This window comes from Vicugna pacos, chromosome 6 (assembly GCF_048564905.1).
Source record: "Vicugna pacos chromosome 6, VicPac4, whole genome shotgun sequence".
NCBI classification, from domain to species: Eukaryota; Metazoa; Chordata; class Mammalia; order Artiodactyla; family Camelidae; genus Vicugna; species Vicugna pacos.
The window spans coordinates 2,172,249-2,191,357 of NC_132992.1; the positions used below are offsets into that span (position 1 = coordinate 2,172,249).

The window sequence follows — 19,109 nt, forward strand, 5'->3', positions numbered from 1 at the left end:
GTCCAGGCCGCCCAGCGCCGCCAGGAGACGAGCAGTGGGGACCCCGGGGCGTCGGAGGGCTGCGTCGTCGGGGTGGGGGTCCGGGCTGCGGAGCGCTGCCCTGCGCTGGCTTCCCTCCCACAGCGCGTCCACGCGCCGGCGGGGACAGAGGCCTGAATATTAATTTAGAGGCCGAAACGGAGGCCTAGGAAGAATTAAGGGCAGGACACAGCACTCCTGCTAGTCAGCTAAGGAGGGGAAATTGGAAGCCAGGACTGAATGACTCCCGCGACCATGCGCTTTCCCACTCGAGCCGCACTCTCCTCCCGCTCCAAAGAGCGCGCTGCAGTTTCCATCCTTTATCTGCAGCCCAAGCAGCAGGTGCGCTGTGGAAACTGAGGCCGAAGGGAGGAGGGGGGCAAGGTAAGGCCTCAGCAACCGCGGCCGTCCCCACGGACTCCAGCGGCCGGCGTATCTCACCTTCCTCCTCGGGCTTCTCGACGTCCTCTATCCCCCTGGGACTAAAATGGACGGAAACTTAAAAACCACCAGGGCTTCCTCCCTCCGGGTAGCAGCGAGGCAGGCGGCAGGGCATCTGCGCACAAGCGGAGAGTCTCCCGCGAGCCTTCCAGGCCTGCGGGACCCAGACCCACCCCCACGTACCCTGTCCCTCCCGCCCCTAGGCCAGGCCGACGGTGCCCGCGCCTCCTGGCAGTTCTGGTTGAACCTGGAACTTCGGGCTGGGCGAGAATTCGGTCCCTGACACCCTGGAGGTGTCTTCCCCGGGGGGGGGCAGGTGTGCAAATGGGCACAAGTAAACTCTCAAGAGTCAGATACTTGCGGTAGTTCCTTTTCCCGGCGGAGGCCCCAGGAAGGATCCTAAACGTGGGGCGAGGGTTGCTGCTGGGCAAGCTGGGTGTGCCTGGAGGACTGGTGGAGAGGTCGGGGTGTTCGCCGCTGCTCACCTGAGCCGGCGCGATTTTCAGCTTGAGCGCCCCTGAACCCGAGCTGCGGTCCGCACATCCCACCTGTTGCGTGGCCCTCAGCCTGCCTCCGCCCCCCGCCCCTCCTCCAGCCACACTCCCACCTCCACAGCCCCAGGAAGTGACAGATTCACTTTTTTTTTATTATTAAAAACAAAAGTCACGGATACAGGGTGGTCTCCCCAATCAAGGTGGTTTCCATCTTGTGAGTCAGTTGTCGCCCTTTTTAAAGTGCTGTTACATCAAGAGATTACAACAAAAAATAGACAAAGCAAAACCCAAGGGGGAATGCAAAATGGACTTGGAAGTAGGTCCAGGAGAAGGAGGCAAAATAATTTATAGCATAAATAAATTAAAGTGAACCCAATACTGAACCAAGAGACTCACAGTACATTTATATCCATTGCACATAGCCACTTTGTCGTTAGGAACAAGTTTCAGAAGTGGACGGGGCGGGGAGCGCGGGGCCAGAGAAGTTGCTACATTGTATTCACAATAGGGGTTCCGAAGCTGTAGGGGGGCCCCTCCCCTTTTTTTACCCCCTTCGGTCCAGTTAACCCCATGAAGTCCGATGCCCCGGAGTTCAACCGTGGGGCGAGGTGATATTTACATTTGGAAATGAAGAAGGGGTCCTGGGCTGGGTCGCCCGGGAGGGGGCGGCCAAGGCCGAGGCGCCCGGGAGGAGAGCGGGCGGGCGGGAGGCTGTATTTACATCGGTCCGGTCTGAATGGCTTGTATCTCGCTCTCGGCCGCCGCGGCCACAGGTATTTACAAGAAGAGAGCAGCATGGCTTGAGGGCGCGTGGGCGCGGTCGGGCCGGCCCTAGGGCAACAGCGGGGGCTTGAAGGAGCAGTTACCAGTGCAGTGCCGGGGCGTCAGCATCTTGCAGGAGAAGTGGTGCAGGGCGTCGTGGGCTTCTGGGGAGACAGCCGAGTTGGCCCGTTGCGCGCCTCGCCTGCCTTACTTTGCCTCGCCTCACCCGAGCGGTACACGCGCCACCCCTCTACCCGTCTATGAGGGTCTCACCCACCCGCTTCAGCCTCAGGAGCTCTCAAGGGAGCGGATCAGAAGATGGGAGGGCAGTGGAGAGATCCTGGCGATTCAGAATCACTGCTCAGGTTCAATAGCTCCATTTTACAGAAGAGGAAACTGAGGCACAGTAAGATCAGCCCAAGACCAGATTTGGAAGCGATGACCGACTTCCCAATGCCCAGAGCTCAAGGGCTCTTTCTCCCTAGCCCACCGTTCGAGAATCATTTCTCCATTAAAATCAATTCCCATTTCTCTCCTCTCAGCTTCTGATCCATGTAGACCTGGCCTTCCCTTTTCACTAGCCACGTCGTGCATTCATTCATTCATTCATTCATTCGCCGGCACAGCCAGCGCCTAGCACCCTTCCTATCTTTATCCCCCGGCTTCCGCACCTTTTAATTTCTGCTGGATGGCATAGCGTGCCTTCCGCTCTTGGTCAAGTTCGTTACACAGAGTGTCTGGAAGACATGGGAAGTAGCTGGTGAGGAAATGAGACCACCTTAGGGCCCATTGGGGTCACAGCCCGGGCCTCACCCTCTTCTCAGAGCTCAGCCCCTGGCAGAAACAAGTCCTGGGGACCGAGGGAGGGGGCGTCGAAGCTCCAAACTGCAGCTTGGCGGAGGGAGGAAATGGCCTGGGATGGCGCTTAAAGGCAGACGGATCTAACCAAAATTAAAGCAAACTTAGGCATTACTTCCCAGGTAATTTTACGCCTCGATTTTTAATTTAGAAACCATGGAAATTGCCGCGATAAGAAGTTCAATCACTCCATGTAATGATGCCTGCAAGCCGTTTGCTGGGCTCGCTTGCCATTCTGAGGCTAATCCGAGTATACAAAGGATATTAAATAAAAAAAATAATTGTTAAATTACCTTCAATTTAAATCCAAATGACTGAGCCAACATTGCGGCTCCTGCCAGACGAGAGGCAGTTACGGCCCGTGCACGCGCTCACCTGACTCCCGTCTTACCTCTGACAATTTGCAGCTGTTGCACCATTTCTTCTCGATAAGCCAATTCCCTCTTCATTTGATCCTGAAAATTATCTGTGCAAATTGATTAAGTGAGAGCTGTTACGCACAGCCCCCTCCCTCGGTCCTATTTCCCCACTCCCCACTCCCCAGCCCCAGCCCCACCCCCTCCGTCGTTGGCCTAGCGGGTAACCCTGGGAAAGGGGGGAGTTCGGCGGCTCCGGCTGCGCGCGCAGCGGCAGATGCCTGCACGGGGGTCCTGGGGCGAGGCCGGGGCGTGCGGGAAGAAGGCTCTGGAGATGAGGTTCGGGCGGGTTGGAATGGGGGTACCTTTGAGACTCTGAAATTCTCGCTCCAGCTTCTTTCGGAGCTCCATTTGTTCCAGGAGCAATTTTTGCAATTCGTCTGTGAAGGGGCCAGAGTGGGAGGTAAAGGAGGAGGGTGGTGGGACTCAGGGGGGCCTATAAGGCAGCCAGGTCCTGTCCTGGCCGGCAGCCCTGAGATGGGAGCTGAGGAGGGTGGGACTGGATAGTGGAGACCCTCAGCAGTCAGTTTTTCTATCTGCATCCAAAAGATTTTGCGCAGGAAATGGGGTTAGGGGATGAAGTTGCCCAGGAGAATCAAATTCAGGACAGCAGAACGCATGCTAGACTTCTAGGCCCTGGCCCCAGGCACTAACCAGCTTTGTATCCATTCTAAGTTGTTCCTAACTCACTAAACTTAGAGGTTGGCCCACAAAGACTCAGTTTACATCTTCAAATGACAGACCTAATCACTCCCTTCAACGATACAGACCAGGGAGAATCCAAAGTCTTGGACCCCCGCCCTGGAAAAATACACATATTCACCACAGTTTACAATTTCAAAAGGTCCCAGGACCCCACATCCATATTAAGAACCCTCATATACAGCACTAAGGATTTTGAAGGTAATTGCATAGACTGTAAACTCCATAATTAAGAAGAATGGAAGAGCAACAATGCTTCTCTCCCTCCTCACACCAATTTCCAAGTCCAACCCCGGGTAGGGGGGGAATTGGGTGTGGAAAGCCTCGTGGATGCCCTCAAAAGCAGCTCCAAAGGAGTGGCAGGGAGCTGCCCTAACCATGGAGCAGTTGGTATCTGGGTCCTCCACATGGGGAGTTTCTCTGAGAAACCCTCCCTTGGCAGATGCTCCAAAAACAGAAAAATGGGAGACAGAAGAGCAAAGTGGGGTGAGAGGCTCCTCTTTCTGTGCCTCAAGCCATCCTCTTTCCCTTGCTTCACTCCTAGGATCCCATTCCACCAACAAGCTCCATCCTCACCCCATTTAGGGTGGGGTGGAGTCATTCTGCATTAATTTCAGGGAAAAAAATTAACCTCTCAGACGTTCCTAAAGTAAATGCCTCCACAAAATCTTGCTATTCAGAAAATGTCATGTTTTCCCATGAGGTTGAGAGACCCAGATTGTCCCGTCTGATTGTCCACATGCATCAAGTTCTGAGGATCATTACTCATTGCTCATTCTCAGAAAGGCTCTTATCCAGAAAGTCTGGACCATGGGAACTCCAGGGTGGTTGACTCCCTCTCCCCTCCCCCTTACCCCCCCCCACCTCTGTGCCAGGATAATGTGTCCAGGGGAGTACCCTTTTGGCTCAGTGAAGACTGATTTCCCCAGGAGCCTTGTTGTCTCACACTCACTCCTACAGGAATAACACCCGCTACAAGAAGGCCCGGTCTCCCCCACGCACAGCATATACCCCATTTCACAGGGTTAACCTCACCTCTGGCCAAGTTCTCGATATCTTTCTCCACTAGTTGAGTTCCCGTGACATCTAGGGTGAGTCCATCTTCACCTGGGACACAAGGGCAAGCGAGAGGGGTTTTCTCCTGAGCGAGGCCTTAGGAGCGGAACCGTGAGCTTCCTGGGAACTGCACTAATTTGGGGACCAATTTCAGACTCTGCCTTCAGAGAAGACAGTTACAGGCATCCAGTATTACCCACCTTTCAAGGCCTTATTTTAGGGGCTACAGCCAATATGTTAGAGTGACCCACTGGAGGAGAGTGGACCCAGGGAAAACAGGCTACCTTAGGGCAGGAAGTGCCCTTTGACCTGTTTTATGTGGGTGATGATGCTTATTTCCTTCCATTAAGCCTCCTTGCCTTACCCGGAAGATCCCCGAAGCCACCAAGGAGGCAAGCAACTCAGAAGGAGTGCCAGAACCTTGCCCACGCTGTTTAAATATTTATCTGCCAGCCTCGAGAGGGGACCGGCAGCCCCTTAGGCTTGATGGGAAACCTTCCTCGCAAGCCGGAGCCAGTGCAAACCTGGGCGACCTGGGCTCTAGCTCTGGGGTGGGGGTGGTGCGTGAGGGTCCTAGGGCTCACCTCGGTCTGTATTTGCGGGACTTGGCTGGGAGATACTCCTTTGGTCTGGATAGGATTTCCTCGTTTCCAAATCGTCGGCGGTCGAATGATTGTCTTCCTTATCCGGCTCTTAAAGGCAATAAACCGAGTTTCAAGGAGAGGCAAAGAAACCGTGACCCCGATACAGAGCTGCCGCGGTCGGGGCGCCCGAGCCCTAATTAAAAGCTTCGTGGCCGCCGCTGGTTGCCGGCTGCGCGCCTGGGCCCGCACCCTCAGGCTTTGGGCCGGGCACCCCCCTCCTTCACGCGCGATCTGCTCATCTCCGGTTCCACGCCCCCTCCCCAGCCCCTCGGAAAAGAGCGAAACGAGCAGCCGAGCCCACCAGGGACGAGCGACCTACATCGCGCGCAGATACTGGGGCACCGCGAGCGCGCGTGGCCGCCAGGTCTACCTGCGCCAAGAACGCGGTCCAGGCGGCGACCCGCCGGGTAGCCTCAGCGGGGGAGACACCCTCCCGGGCTCGGCCTGCCCGGATTTCTGCGACCCTCAACCCCTCCTTTGAGAGCCATTGGGTCCCGCGCGCGCACGTGCTGGGCTACCGCCGCGTTGGGCTACAGCTACCACGGCGTTTCAGGGGTACCCAAGCGCGCCACCAAGCGCCCCCACCTCCGCCCGGACCAGGCCTCACCACAGGGGAACTTGGGGCCAAAACACTTGCTAAATAAACGAAAGGACTTTAAAAGGGTGCCAAGAGTGTCTTTTAAAAGGTTTAACCCAGTGAATGAAGTGTACGTGAGCGGTGTCTGTGTTCTGGGGAGGGTGGTCTGTTGTTAAGTAACCAAACGATGCAAGTTATTGGGAGTCCTCGCTTAGCTTCCTTTTTCTTTCTCTGGTTTTCTTTCCCTCTCCCTCTTTCTCTCGTTTTCTCTGCTCTTTCTTTCCTCCTCCCGTTTTTCCTCGCAGGCCTCCCCTGGCCCCGGCCCTCTGCCCGCGGTCCTCCTATCACGGTTGTCCTACGACCTTGGCAGGGGGGCTGGGGGCGTTACCGTGGGCCTCGGGGGTGCAGAGGTAGGAGGCCGCGGGCCCCAGCGCCGCCGCCGCGCTCTTCACGTGCTCGTCCCGCTCGGGCGCGTACACCTGCGGCGGCCGAGAAATGACAGGCGGTTAGGAGGGCGCTTGGCGGAGCCTCGGTGCCGCCCAGCCCTGAACCGCGGCCGGAAGGAAACCTGAGGAGGTGACTGAGGTCAGTTTGCCCGCGGGACCGGAGCACCCCGGGCGGCCGTGACGCACGCGGCATAGCCCTGCGCCCTAGCCCTGCGCCCTCTGAGGCCGCATCACCACTGTAGATCCCGAGTAATTATTACCGCCCTCGAGAAAATTACCCGAAATACGAAGCGGCTTCCAAGCCAAAGGCTGCTGAAAGCCGCCCCCACCCTCTTTGCCGGCCTCCTTTTCGTCATCTTCCCTCCCGCCCGCGCCCAGTCCTCGGCATAAATGACTCCTTTAGCATGCGGCTAATGATTCCTATTTTAATGGACCGAATGGAAATGTACAGGTGTGCGCACCCATTTTCAAACGGCCAACGATTCCAGCTTAGCAGCACACACACACACCCCACCCGAACCCGCGTCCCTGCCAACCCGAGATCCCCTCTTTCGCCCCGAAAACCGTCTCGACAGTTTTCTTCCAAGGAACCCTGAGGTTCCCAAGTTCGAAGAGACTCGGAAATCTACGACTTGGGTCAGAGGAAGGTTCCGGGTACCCTGTATTGCGGTTTGGGGGAAAGGCCGCCCTCTCCCCTCCTTTCCCGCTCATCTTCCCCTGAGCTCTGATCCCCATCCAGGCGGGCGTGCTACGCCCTTCTCGCTTTTCTCTGGCTTTTGGTCCCTTTCCCTCCTCCACTTTCTCCCTCCAGACCCATTGTATTTCTATCTGTCTCTGTGTGACAGCCTGTCTCTACCTGTCTCCCCATTCCCATCAACAAAAACACAGCACACACATTTCTATCTTATGAAACCCTCAGTCGGGGGGTCCATGGCACTCCCGAAGCTGGGCCTACCGAGAGCAGCCGGGGCCTACTGCTGTAACATCCGCTCAGAACTAAATTCCGGCTCCCCACCCGGCCAGGACTCGCCCCACATCCCCAAGCTGCCGAGGGATAAGCGAGGAGACACCACCAGCCGCAGGGGCGCGGGGCTCACCTTGGCGGGCGCGGGGCCCCCCAGCGGCCCGCAAGGCTCTCGCAGCTCATAGCCGCCGCTCGGCGGGCTCGTCTCAGGTCTCCGCACCATGTCGTCGGTCGCCAGGTCCCCAAATGCGGACCGGCTGGTTGGGGGTAGCCCCGGGCGGCGCCGGGGGCGAGGGCTGCCGCCGTCGGGAGAGTCTGTGGGGCCGTCAGCGCCTGAAGAGGTGGTAGACGGGGGCCCTGCGGGCTGTTCGCCGTCCGGGCCGCCTCCTGTGCTGGGCGCGCCGGGCACTCCGGGCTCGCCCTCGTCCGGGGCGCCCTCGTCGTCGGGAAAGCGGTTGGACTCCACATCCACCTCGGGCTCGTCAGCAGTGTCCACGTCGGGGGAGGCGGAGTGGTAGCTTGAGCTGCCCTCGCTCAGAAAGTCTGGGCTCACGTAGCCGCCGCCGGCCCCTGCGCCCGGCCCAGGCCCACGAGCTGGCCCGCCCCCGTACGCGTCACGGGCGCTGCCGTAGAGCTTCGCAATGCTCTCGGCGTCCTTGACCACAGGCCGGAAGGCCGACACGTACGAGCCTTTGCGTGTGGGCGGCGGGGGCGGCGGGGGCAGCGGAGCCAGCGGTGGCGGCAGCGCCTCGTCCGTGCCGTCCTCGTCCAGTGGCCCACGGGACAGCGCGCTCGGGCAGCGCTCCTCTGCGCCCAGGCCTCCCTCCTTGGCTGGCTCGGCACCGTCCAGGGGCTCGGGGCCGCCGCCACCGGCAGCCGCCGCCGCCGCCGCCGCCGCCGCCGCTACAGCAGCCGCCACGGCCTTGGCCTGACTCTGCGCGGCAGGATAGGGCGGCACCGGGAGGCTGCCTGCCGCCGGCCAGAACATGGGAAACGTCGGGTATACAGTGGCTGCAGCAGCTGCTGCAGCTACGGCCGCGGCGTCCTTGGCTGCCCCGGAGGGCTGGTGACCCCAGAACATGGCCCCGCCATTCGGGCCAGCCCCCGCCCCCGGCGGCAAGTGGCCGGTGCCTGGGCCGCCCGTGCCTCCGCCGGTGCCCCCGCCCCCGCCGCTCCCAGTGCCTGGGCCGCCCTTGGGTTCGCCAGTGCCTAGCACGGGGTCGTCCTTCTTGGGGCAGAGGCCGAAGGCCGTGGGGAAGCCGTAGGGATGAGGGAAAAGCGGCGGGGGCAGCTTCTGCAAGAGGCCAAAGCCCTTGCTGGGCACTGGGATCACCGGGTAGCTGCGTACGCCCGCGCTGCCACCAGGCCCACCAGGGCCCGCGGGGCCGCCGGCTCCCGCCGCCAGACCGAGTCCCCGCTGCGGGTGGGGAGGAGGCGGCCCCGGAGGCCCACCGGCCTCATCCTCGCCACAGCGCAGGCTTTTGTGAGGCGGCGGGCCTGGGGCCATCTCCGCGCCGCACCCCGGGCCGCTGCCGCCGCCGCCCGCACCACCTTTCCCCTGCCCACCCGACCCGCCATTAGAGCCGCCGCCGCCGCCTCCTTGCAGAGAGAAGGTCCGCTTGCGGGTACCTCCATTGAACATGGCCTTTACGTCCTCCCAAGCGTGGCTCAGCTCGTCTGTGGCCGACTTGTCACTGAGTTTGAGGTGTCGGCGCCACGAGTTAAAGTTGGCTGCGTCGGGCTGCGTGTACTTGGCGTCGGGTGTGCGATGCGAGTGGAAGATGAACTTGTTAGGCGAGAAGTACATGCTGCAGTAACCGCATTTGATGCACTTGGCACGAGAGCTGTTGTAACGCGCGGGGATGAAGCTGCCACGCGAGCCCCAGGCGCACTCGTGCACCACATCGAAGGCGAAGTTCTCAGGCAGTTTGGGTGGCTTGTGCTCGCCCAGGAACGACTTACACAGGCGTTCGGCCTCGCGCTTCGTGATCATGCCGCAGCGTCGCGACGAGATGGGCATGGCCCCGGCCCGACGCAGAATCTCCAGCTGCACCGGCGTACACTGCACGCACGTGATGCCCAGGGCCACGCGGCGGTTGTGTATCTCATTGTAGCTGTAGTTCTTGAGGAGAGTGTTGGAGATCTGCGCCAGGCATAGGCGCTCCTGGCCGTCGATGACCAGAGACACGATAGGCACCCCGTACAGCGACGTCTCGCCCACCTGGTTGGGTTTGAGAGCGCTGGAGCCCGAGTAGGGCTGCAGCTCCTGCTTGGAGTTGGGTGAGGAGTTGCCCTCGCGCCCCGGCCCCAGCTGAGTGGTGAGAGCCTCCATGCCGCCGCTCCTGCGAAACAGAGAAAGTAGAGAGCCGATAAGCCATTTTCAGAGCCTCCGCGGCTCGGGTCCGCCCAGCAGGGCACGCCGAGTTCGGGGCGCGGAGAAACTTGGCAATGGGGAGTTCAAGCTCATTCGCCCCCTAGACGGGGGCTTTTTGTTATTTAGACATATGTTGGCACCGGAACAAAAGCCCGCGGGGTTTGGAGGAGGAGGAGGGGTAATTGAGACCTCATGAATGCCCCCAGTAGCTAGGAACCCAATCCCGTTTTCGGATTGGGGAGAAGGTGGGGCCCAGAGACGGAAAGTGACTTGCCCAAGGCCACACAGCAAAGCCATCGCGGAACCCAGGCTTCCTGGCACCCAGATCTGTGTGCCTTCGGCCACCCTCGCAGCCTACCCTACCCGCCCGGGTCCTGAAGCCGGGACTTCGGGGACAGGCCGCTCCTCTGCTCAGCCGCGCATGCACGCGGGCGGGAGGGGGCAGCGCAGGGAGGAATAGGGAGGGGGGAGGGGCGGTCACTGCCCATCTCCAGACGGCAGGGGGCGGGGCGGGGGGGCAAAGAGAAGAGGAGGGTCTAGAGGCCGTGAGGGAGGCGGGGAGAGGCTGAGGAGACCGCTGTTCGCGGTGCTGAACCCGACTCTCTTCAAAGCATGCCTTATGCGCCCAGCCCCAGAGCTGTCCCCACTGCACCCAGCTCCGTGCCAAGGCGGCTCCCCGGGATAACAGCTACTTTCCACAAACACTTGCTTCTCCTCCTACGCTCGGAGTCCCGCGTTCGTTGAATAGAAAGATTCTGGCTGGAAGTGTAAACCGTTTTTGTTGTTTTTTTTTTCCCCAGCCATCAGTGGGATCAGGGTCAAGCAACTCCTAACCACATTTCCTGAATTTTCAGCTGCATTCCAGACCAAAGCTGGCTTCCCTCTGGGTCAGCACGTGGGACAGAGAGGTTCTCAAGGAAGTTTCTCAGAAGCCACTTCTCCTTTGCTTCTAGCCGCCCACTCCCTAAGTTTTCCTCCTTCAGGTATGCCTTTACCACTATGGCCAAATGCAGTCTCTCCAGACTCTGGGCTTCCTCTTTGAGGGAGGGGCCTCTCCTTTTTGAGTATCCTTCATTCCCGGCTGTCTTGATTCATATGGGCTGAGAGGAATCCTGGATGGTCTCTGAAGCCACCAAAAGGCTCCATGTCAAAAGTTACCGCCGATCCCAAGCTTTGCTTTCTGGCTGAGGCCGGGAGATAGCCACGACCGACGACATCAGCAGCGCGAGGACCTGGGGACTGATGCTTGGGGCCCCTAGGTGGCCCAGCCCCGCCACGTGTCCTCCGACACGGAAAGCTCCCATCCGGCCCATGGCTGCAGGTGCTCCTGCGGCCCAGGCAGCTCAGTCCTGACGACCCCTCCTCTAAACTCGGCAGCAAAGGCAAATTCATTTTCAGAGGGGCAGCTCCAGCAGGACAGGGGATCCGAGCTCAAAAGCCTCATCAAAGAGACTGGGATCTTCTGTCTCCCTACCTCCCTGTTTGTCTAGGTGCCCCTCATCTGTCGATCTTATCTGTCCCTGAGCTGTCTGTCTCTCCCAGGTCTCTCCTCTTTCTCCCATCTGTCTTCATACCTTCTTCAAGTATCAAGCTATTTATTTGTTACCTGTCTGTTTCATCTTTATCTCCGTGGATCAAATTGAAACTAGTTGACCCTCCTTTTGCGTTGAAGTCCCCTTTAACATTTTAGAAAGTAAAAACGCTGTCCTAACTCCCCAGCTGAGGGATCAGCAAGAAAAGCCCCACATCCCCGCTGAAGGGCTCTCGGGCAGGCCAGGTAAGTGGCTGGAGAGCCTTGGCCCTAGGAAATAACGAGGTCTTCTCGGTTTCCCGAAATCGGCAATTGTGTCCTGCCCGCGTGCAGTGAAGAGAGCGCCTGGAGCCGAGGGCGTCCTCCCCAAGCTGAGGGTCTGGAGTCCCCCCGGGGTTTCCCTGAGTGGGAGGAGGGGGCTCCGGAGACAGGAGAAGGGGGGCCCTAGGAAAGGAGTCGAATTTCGAGCGGAAAGCCGGGGCAAAGGGCTGTGTGCAGCGACAAGGAGCAGCGGCCAGGGTGTCTCGGGGAGCCCTCGCTGGCTGCTGGGGCTTGAGGGGTGAGCGTGGAGAGGGCAACGAGGCAGCAGGCAGGCAGCAGAGAGAGTGAGGCGATGGAGTCTTCAGGTATAATAATAAAAACAACCACCACAAGAACCCAAATCGGAACTAAACGAAAAAAAGCTGTAGGGACAGGGCGCGAGGGCAGCAGGCGACCGAGAGCGGGTACTCACCGTGCGGCGTTGGCGGCTGGAGCCGGGCGAGCGGTGAGCCGAGGTGCGCGGCGGGAGGAGCGGCGGGCGGGAGTCCGGGATCCGCCGGGCTCTCCGGGTGACGGCGCGGCCCCTCCCCGCGCGCGCGCACAGCCGCGCTCCCGGGCTCCCGCGCTCACACCCGCGGCCCCGCTGGCCCCTCCCGCGCTGCGCGGGCTCTCAGCAGGCGCGGGGCTCCAGGGCCCTGGGCGCGGAGACCTGTGCCCTGCGCCGTTGCCCCTGAGGCCCCGGACAGGCCCGAAACGGAGGCCGAAGCCTGGAGCGCATGGCGCGGCGACGGGCACGGCGCGGTCACAACCCGAGTGATGAGGCCAGCGCGGGGCTGGCGCGCCTGACAGCTGCGAGCCGGGGCGCCACACCCACTGATCGCGCAGTCACTCGCGCCCTCCCGGGGTCCTCTAGCCCGCGGGCCACGCGCCGCGCCCGCCGCCTTCCCGCAGCCCCTGGGCCTGCGCACCCCAGGTAAGCGGCCGCACACCTGCGCCCTGCGCCCGGCACCTGGGGCCCGAACAAGCTAAGGGGGCCAGGAGGGAGGAAGGACCCGGGGCCACAAAGTTTGCCTCGAAGAACAAAGTGGAGCAATCCCAGCGCTCCCCACTAAGGGGCCAGGAGCGAGCCGGGCTAAGGCTGAGTGTTGGGGCTAAGGAAGGCTCAGGACACGGGGAGGGGTACTGCAGAGTAGTGTGGGGAGCTGGGGCAGAGACCTGGGTGTGGGGTACTAGGGGATGGCAGCTGGGAAGGGGCAGAATCAACTCTCTCACAGCTTCTGACTTGGATGGGAGGTGTCAGGACAGTTCCAGCCTGGGGAGGGGTGACTTCTGCCTTCTTCACTGAGGTGTGGACTCTGGAACTAGGTTTGGGAGGTCCCGGGCTTTGAATCTCCCCCCACCAACACCAACCATCCAGGGCTGGAGCCAAGTCATCTCTGGGAGATATCTGGGGCCAACTATTAGTTGACGGCTAGATTACTCTCTTGCTCTCCTGTTAACTCAGTTTCCCCGTGGTGGGGGTCTAGCCCCTGACGCTGCAGACGCCTGTGGCACCTTCCCTCTTCCCAGAGCTCCATCTCTCTCCACCCTCCCTTTTCTCTCTGTTGATTTCTATCTTCACCATTCTTTCCCCTCAGTACCCCAGTAGGTCAGCTTCTTCTCCTTCTCTCTCATTTAAGTTGCCTTTACTTCATTTAAGTTGCCAGTCACACTCCCTCTCTCTTTGCCCGCACCCAGGCGCCCCCTCGCATCCACCCGCCCCCCACCCCCCGCATTAAGTGTCCTTAATGGACACGTTAATTAAACTGTAATTAATCATACTGTCCGGCCCAAGTTTGAACAATTACCCTAATCAAACAGAAGTTAATAATGGCAGGCATGGCCCGGGGCGCGGCGGGCCGCCCGGGCAGGGGGCGCAGCGGCCACGGAGGCTACCGACTGTGGCAGCAGCGACGAGCGCAGCCTGTCCTTGGAACTCGGGCGGCGCCATAAATCTTCCGCGGCCAGCGGCGCCGGGTCGCTCTCGCCCCCACCCCCTCGTTTTCTCTCTTGCTCCAGGTTACAGGCCCTCTCCCCTCCTAAACTCCGGTTCCTCTGGGGTTCGTCTCCCCTCTCCTCCACTTCTCCCTTGTGCTTTTTCCTTCTCCGGGGGCTCAAAGGGACCCTGGGAAACGCCTCTGAGGATGCAAGCGGATCTCCCAGGCCTACCTGCAGAGAGAGGGGGTGGCCAGGCCTGAGGACTCGTTTGCCACCCCCTTCTCACCTCGGCTAACGTGTTTTCCAAAGCCGAGAAAGCTACCCCTCAAGTTTGAGGGTTTTGTCTCTGCTGCAGGATCTCTTCTAGAGGGGTTCTTGCTCTTTCTCCTTCCTCAGTTCCGGGCTTTCTCCCTCTCGGATTTCCCCGCCTTTCTTCCCTCCCAGAGCCTGCTCAGCCCCTTTTCTCTCTGACTCTGGCCCCTCCATTGGCGCCTCTTTTCCAGGCTCTCCCTCTGTCCCGTTCTAACTCTGACGATCTCTACCCTCTCACCCTCACTTCCCTAGTAGCCTGCTAGGAAAACAGGAACCTATTTTCCACCCCAGTCCGGCAGCTGCCCCCAGCCTCCACCTGCTCATCTCCCCTCCCTCGGCCAGTCTCCCCACCCATAATTACAATCCCGTTCGGTAATTATTCTTAGTCTCCTAATGATTTTTTTAAAGGCATCTCAGAATTCAGTATGGTGGTGACAACGATCGCGGAGCCAGGACGCCCCGGGGGTAGTGGGGAGTGGGAGAGAAAAGAGGATGGGGAAGGTCCCCCTAAGCAGGGCCTGTCTGTCCTGCCTTCATTGTACTGTGAGGGCCAGCAACGCCTCCAGGGCATTCCCGGCAAACCGGCTTCGAGCCCTAGGGAATTCTCAGACAAAAGTTCCCTTGATGTGTTGCCGCACCTGGGCGGTGCAGGGTCACCCCTGCGTCTCCGTTCAGCACCAAGCTGCGGACAGCTCCCCGCGCCTCGGTCCGGCCTCGCAAACCCACCCTGCTCCCCAGGCCGGGTCTGGACCGGAGGAAGACCGAGGGCGCGCTGAAAGGGGCGGGGGAGGTGCCGCCGCCGCCCGCCTGAGGGGCAGCGACCTCCAGGGAGCGGGTCTTGGGGTCTGGCCTGGGCTCAGCTCTGGATCAGTGTCCAATGGGTTAGTAACACCGTGGAGAGCATTTTACAGTTTGCTGAATCCTTTCTCACAACGGCCCTTGAAATAGGTAGAGATTATTTATTCCCATTTTACAGGGAGGAAACTGAGGGTCAGACGGTGGAAGCCAACCCACTCAGGTGCCTTGGTCAATAAAAGATGCAGGCTGATCTCCCATACACCGTTGCCTGGAGGGCCTCATTTAGTGAAGGGAGTGCAAGGAATGTGCAGCGCCCTGTAGCTCACGAGGAGCTGCTATGACCGCCCTCGTAACACTCCAAGAGAAGGAAACAGGCCTAGCAAAGCCAAGTCATTTGCTCAGATGCAGGCAGCAGGTGCCGGGCAGCCCTGGGACTTGAACTCAAGCTCAGACGAGGGAGGGTGAGACTCCTCCTGCTCAGAGGGGGCTCTGAGTCCTGTGGCCTTACCCAGAGCCTGGGGAGCCCGTCAGAGTCGGTGCCCTGGGCCTTTCTGACCCCCACTGGCGCCGATTCTCTCTCTTTAAACCGCTGCGGGGTGCCCCAGGGTCGGAGGGTCAGAGGGCGGGACTCCAGATGAGGAGCGCGCCTGGCGTGCTCCCCCACCCCAGCCCCAGACGGGTCCGTGCTGCCTCCACGTCCCCGGCGTCGCGTCCACGCAGCCGGGCGGCCTGCGCCCATTCGGGCTCTGGCTTGGGCTTGGGCTGGGGCTGGGCGGCCGCGCCTCCTCCGCAAGCACATATCTTTTACCAGTTGAATTAACGGCAGTTTTCGTCAGTTAATTAGGTTTAATTTACATAATTAGTACAGTATAAAGAGGATTGGGGATAATCATGGGGTACGTAGCGCTTACTGTGTAAACACGTATTCTGAATTAAAAATCAGATGTAATTAAGGCGCGCAGGCCCTGTTTAGGCAGGGTTTTAATTGTAATGAATTTCTAATTAACACTCAATGATTGCCAAATGCAAAGGGCTGTAAAATTTTCTTGTAGTTTTGCTAATTTATTGTTTACTTAATATCTGGATATTAATCCGACGGCCGGATAGATCCTAGCCTCGCGCTGCGGCCGGCCCAGGCCCAGCAAATGAAGGTGGCTGGGCGGGGCCTGCTGGCCGCAGCCCTGAGCAGAGGAGAGGTTGCTGGGAGGCAGGCACCACAGATCTCACGCGAAAGTGCTGAGAGGTGCCCACCTCGCCCTGCTGCTGGCGGGAAGGCTGAAGATCCTGGAGGGCCCGAACTTGCCGAAGGCCACGCACTCCTGGTTCCTGACACCCAGACCCGGCTCTTGGGGATCAGAGGCCAGGCCAGCGCTCCTCTCTGCGGAGGACTCCTCACTCCTTGAGACATCAAAAGGAGGCAGAAAAGTCGAGGCCTGGATACAGTTCTTCTGCTGACCCCTTGAGTGACCATAGACCTCGACTTGGCCTCAGTGTGTGCATCTGTAGGATGGGCACACTGACCCGACACTTTGCCGGAGTGAAGGATTGCTTCACTTGGAGGCCCAAGAGCGCGGCAGGTGAACATCTCTCTCCTGCAGCCCTGAAGGGGTGGCTGGTGGGGCTTGGACTCTGCTTGAGTGTGGGTTGCTTAAGCTTGGGGGAGGGGAAGAGCCAGGGGACCCTGAGGATGATTGGAAGGCCTTTTGGTCTGACTCTACCCACCCTGGGGCAGACTAGGAGGCGCCCAGGGCAGACTTACTTGCCCCAACCAGACATAGAAGCCTCCAAGGCCTGAGCAGAGGTATTTGCTCTTCACCCTCAAATTTCTAGTTTAGTCCCAGCTGCCTCCCTTCTCCCAAGGGCTCCCCTCCTGACAACCCTAGCTTAGCCCCAAGGGGCTAATAAAGTCCTTAGCACAGGGGAACCTCTGGGTGGGCGCTTAGACATTCTCTGCCAACCCAAGGAAACACACCAAGGAAGTTCAATGGTTCCTAGAGGCTTCTGCCCCTTGATTTCTCTTCCCAGTGCCTGCCCTCAAGAAGCCTCAGCGGCCCCTTCTGGACACCACGCAGGGCCTCCTCTAAGCCTGCCTGCTTGCCTGGACCCCTCATCCCTGTCTGTCTCATGCTATTTTATTTTCATCAATGGATTGTTCACTGGTTACTGTTTCCTGATTTGTTTGTGAGTGTTATCTGTCGTTCCCACTGGAATGTTCTGTTTGCTATTGTATTCCCAGGGCCGAGCACACAGTAGGTGCTCAACATATTTCTTAAATACATGAGTGAATAACACTTGAATGTAAAGGCTGTGAGCTGGCTTGCTGGCCACAGTGATTGAATGGTGCCTTTGGTGTCCAGTGGCCAATCTGGTTCTTCAAGAGTTGAAGGCTCTGGGATCCCCGGGGGGAGCACAGTGGGTCTTGGGGTTCTCACCTTCCACACAGATGCGGGCCAGTCTACTCAGGCAGACCCTCCGAAGGCTGGTTCTCCCAGGAGGAGGGGTTAGGCTCTGGCAGGCAGGGGGGGAGCAGCTGGCAGGCTGGCTGGGCTCTCCCTGGTGGCGAGGGCTTCCTCCCCAGGGCTTCTTCCACATGCATGGTGGGGGGAGGGGGTGGAAAGAGAACAGACTTAAGAGCCAGCAAGGTTTGGGTTCGAATCCCAGTTCTGCTCTGAGTCTCCAAACTTGCACCTGTAAAGTAGTTCTTGGCCTCACAGGGTCAGAGATATCCTGGATCTCACAGGATGTCATAAGGATTAAATAAGGTGCTGGGTATATGGCCCATAGGCAGGACCAGGGTAGGTTGAGTGGCCAGGGCACACAATTTAAGCAAGGAATCAGTCTCAGGCTCCTAAAAATCCTCTCTCTAGTCCCAGCCCTGCACAAAGCAGATGGCACAGAGTAGGTGCTCGGCACCTGTTAGTCCCCCTTCCGTGGCAGACTAAGATCAGCTCTGGACAGCTGCCTGAACAAGGGTGGAGTCCAGTCTGCTTGCTGGGACAGCCTGAGCTTTTTTGGGATGTAATTCACATACTATAGAATTCACCTATTTAAAGTGTACAATTCAATGTTTTTTCCCCCCACATATCCAAAGAGTTGTGTACCATCACCACTATCAGTTTTAGAATATTTTCGTAACCCCAAAGAGAAACTCCACACCCATTACTTATCACCCTATCCCCCGCCCCCATCCCTCATCACCTGGCAACCACTAATCTACTTGCCTTTTCTGGACTTTTCGTATCATTTGGAAATGTGCAATATATGGTCTTTGGTGTCTGACTTCTTTCACTGAGCATGTTTTTAAGGTTCATCCACGTTGTAACATGTATCAGTACGTCATTCCTTTTTTATTGCCTAATAATATTTCACTGTATGGCTAACCCACATTTTGTTTATTCATCCACTAATGAATATGTGGGTTGTTTCTACTTTTTGGCTATTATGAATGAAGCTTCTATAAACATTAATGTTTTAATTTCTCTTGGGTATATACGTCTAGGTGTAGAATTGTCATGTCATGTGATGTACTCTGTGTTTAACCTTTTAGGGGACTGCCAGACTGGTTTTGTACCATTTTACATTCTCACCAGTAATGTATGAGAGCCCTGATTTCTCCACATCCTGGACAACACTTTTTAAAAATCTGTCTTTTGTATTATACCATTCTAGTGGATGTGAAATGGTATCTCTTGTGGTTTTAGCTTATATTTCTCTGATAAGTAATAATTTTGAGCATCTTTTCACAGGCTTATGTAGTCATTTGTACATCTTTTGAGAAATGTTTATTCAGATCCATTGCCCACTTTTTCAGCTTGGGCTACTTGTATTTTGATTATTGAATTGAAAGTGTTCTTCATATATTGTAGAAACAAGTCCTTTATCAGATATTTAATTTGCAAATATCCTCTCCTGTCCTGTGAGCTGTCTTTTCATTTTCTAATTGTGTCTTTTTTTTTTGATGGGGGGAGATAATTAGGTTTATTTATTTATTATTTTTAGAGGAGGTACTGGGAATTGAACCTGGGACCTCATGCATGCTAGGCATGCACTTTACCACTTGAGCTATACCCGCCCCTGCTATCTAATGGTGCCTTTTGATGCACAAAAGTTTTTAATTTTGATGACATCCAATTTATTTTATTTTTTGCTACTTGTGCTCTTGTTGTCATAACTGAGAAGGCTTTGCTGAAGTTGGGTGATAAGATTTATTCCTATATTTTTTTCTAAGACCTTTATAGTTTTAGTTCCTACCTTTCAGTCTGTGATCCACTTAGTTAATTCTGTGTGTACGATGTGAGGTAGGGATCCAAATTTATTCTTTTGCATATGGATAATCAGTTGTCTCAGCACCGTCTGTTGAAAAGATTATCCTCTCGCCATGAAATTGTCTTGGCTTTCTTGGTCTGGAGAAATGACTGTCTTCCTTTCCCCAGGAGAGATGGAGCCTCCCCAGAGAAGAGGCCCAGCCAGCCTCCTCC

General features: G+C 57.7%; 1 protein-coding gene across 2 annotated transcripts; it reads right to left on the reverse strand.

The window, feature by feature from the left end:
* Window positions 1-1,337: 1,337 nt before the first annotated feature.
* Window positions 1,338-10,142, reverse strand: SKOR1 (SKI family transcriptional corepressor 1). 2 transcript variants are annotated; one of them, XM_072963912.1, is made up of 9 exons: window positions 9,942-10,142; window positions 7,512-9,720; window positions 6,357-6,447; window positions 5,332-5,439; window positions 4,727-4,798; window positions 3,295-3,369; window positions 2,965-3,039; window positions 2,387-2,452; window positions 1,338-1,879 (listed from the first exon to the last, which is right to left on the reverse strand). In XM_072963912.1, the coding sequence occupies exons 1-9, from the start codon at window positions 9,944-9,946 to the stop codon at window positions 1,785-1,787; spliced, it is 2,796 nt and encodes a 931-aa protein (XP_072820013.1). In that variant the 5' UTR covers window positions 9,947-10,142; the 3' UTR covers window positions 1,338-1,784. The 2 variants fall into 2 exon arrangements, with proteins under 2 accessions (XP_072820013.1, XP_072820012.1); XM_072963911.1 differs by having other exon boundaries at window positions 7,512-9,735; window positions 9,958-10,049.
* Window positions 10,143-19,109: the final 8,967 nt, after the last annotated feature.

Bases quoted from the DNA above. Each gene is read 5' to 3' on its own strand.
- SKOR1 (XM_072963911.1), bottom strand. From the start codon at position 10,049: ATGGCTTTGCTGTGTGGCCTTGGGCAAGTCACTTTCCGTCTCTGGGCC. The intron at 5,440-6,356 runs GTAACGCCCCCA...ATTGCCTTTAAG, and splicing joins CTGCACCCCCGAGGCCCACG to AGCCGGATAAGGAAGACAAT. The intron at 1,880-2,386 runs GTGCGGAAGCCG...CTGTCTCCCCAG, and splicing joins CATCCAGCAGAAATTAAAAG to AAGCCCACGACGCCCTGCAC.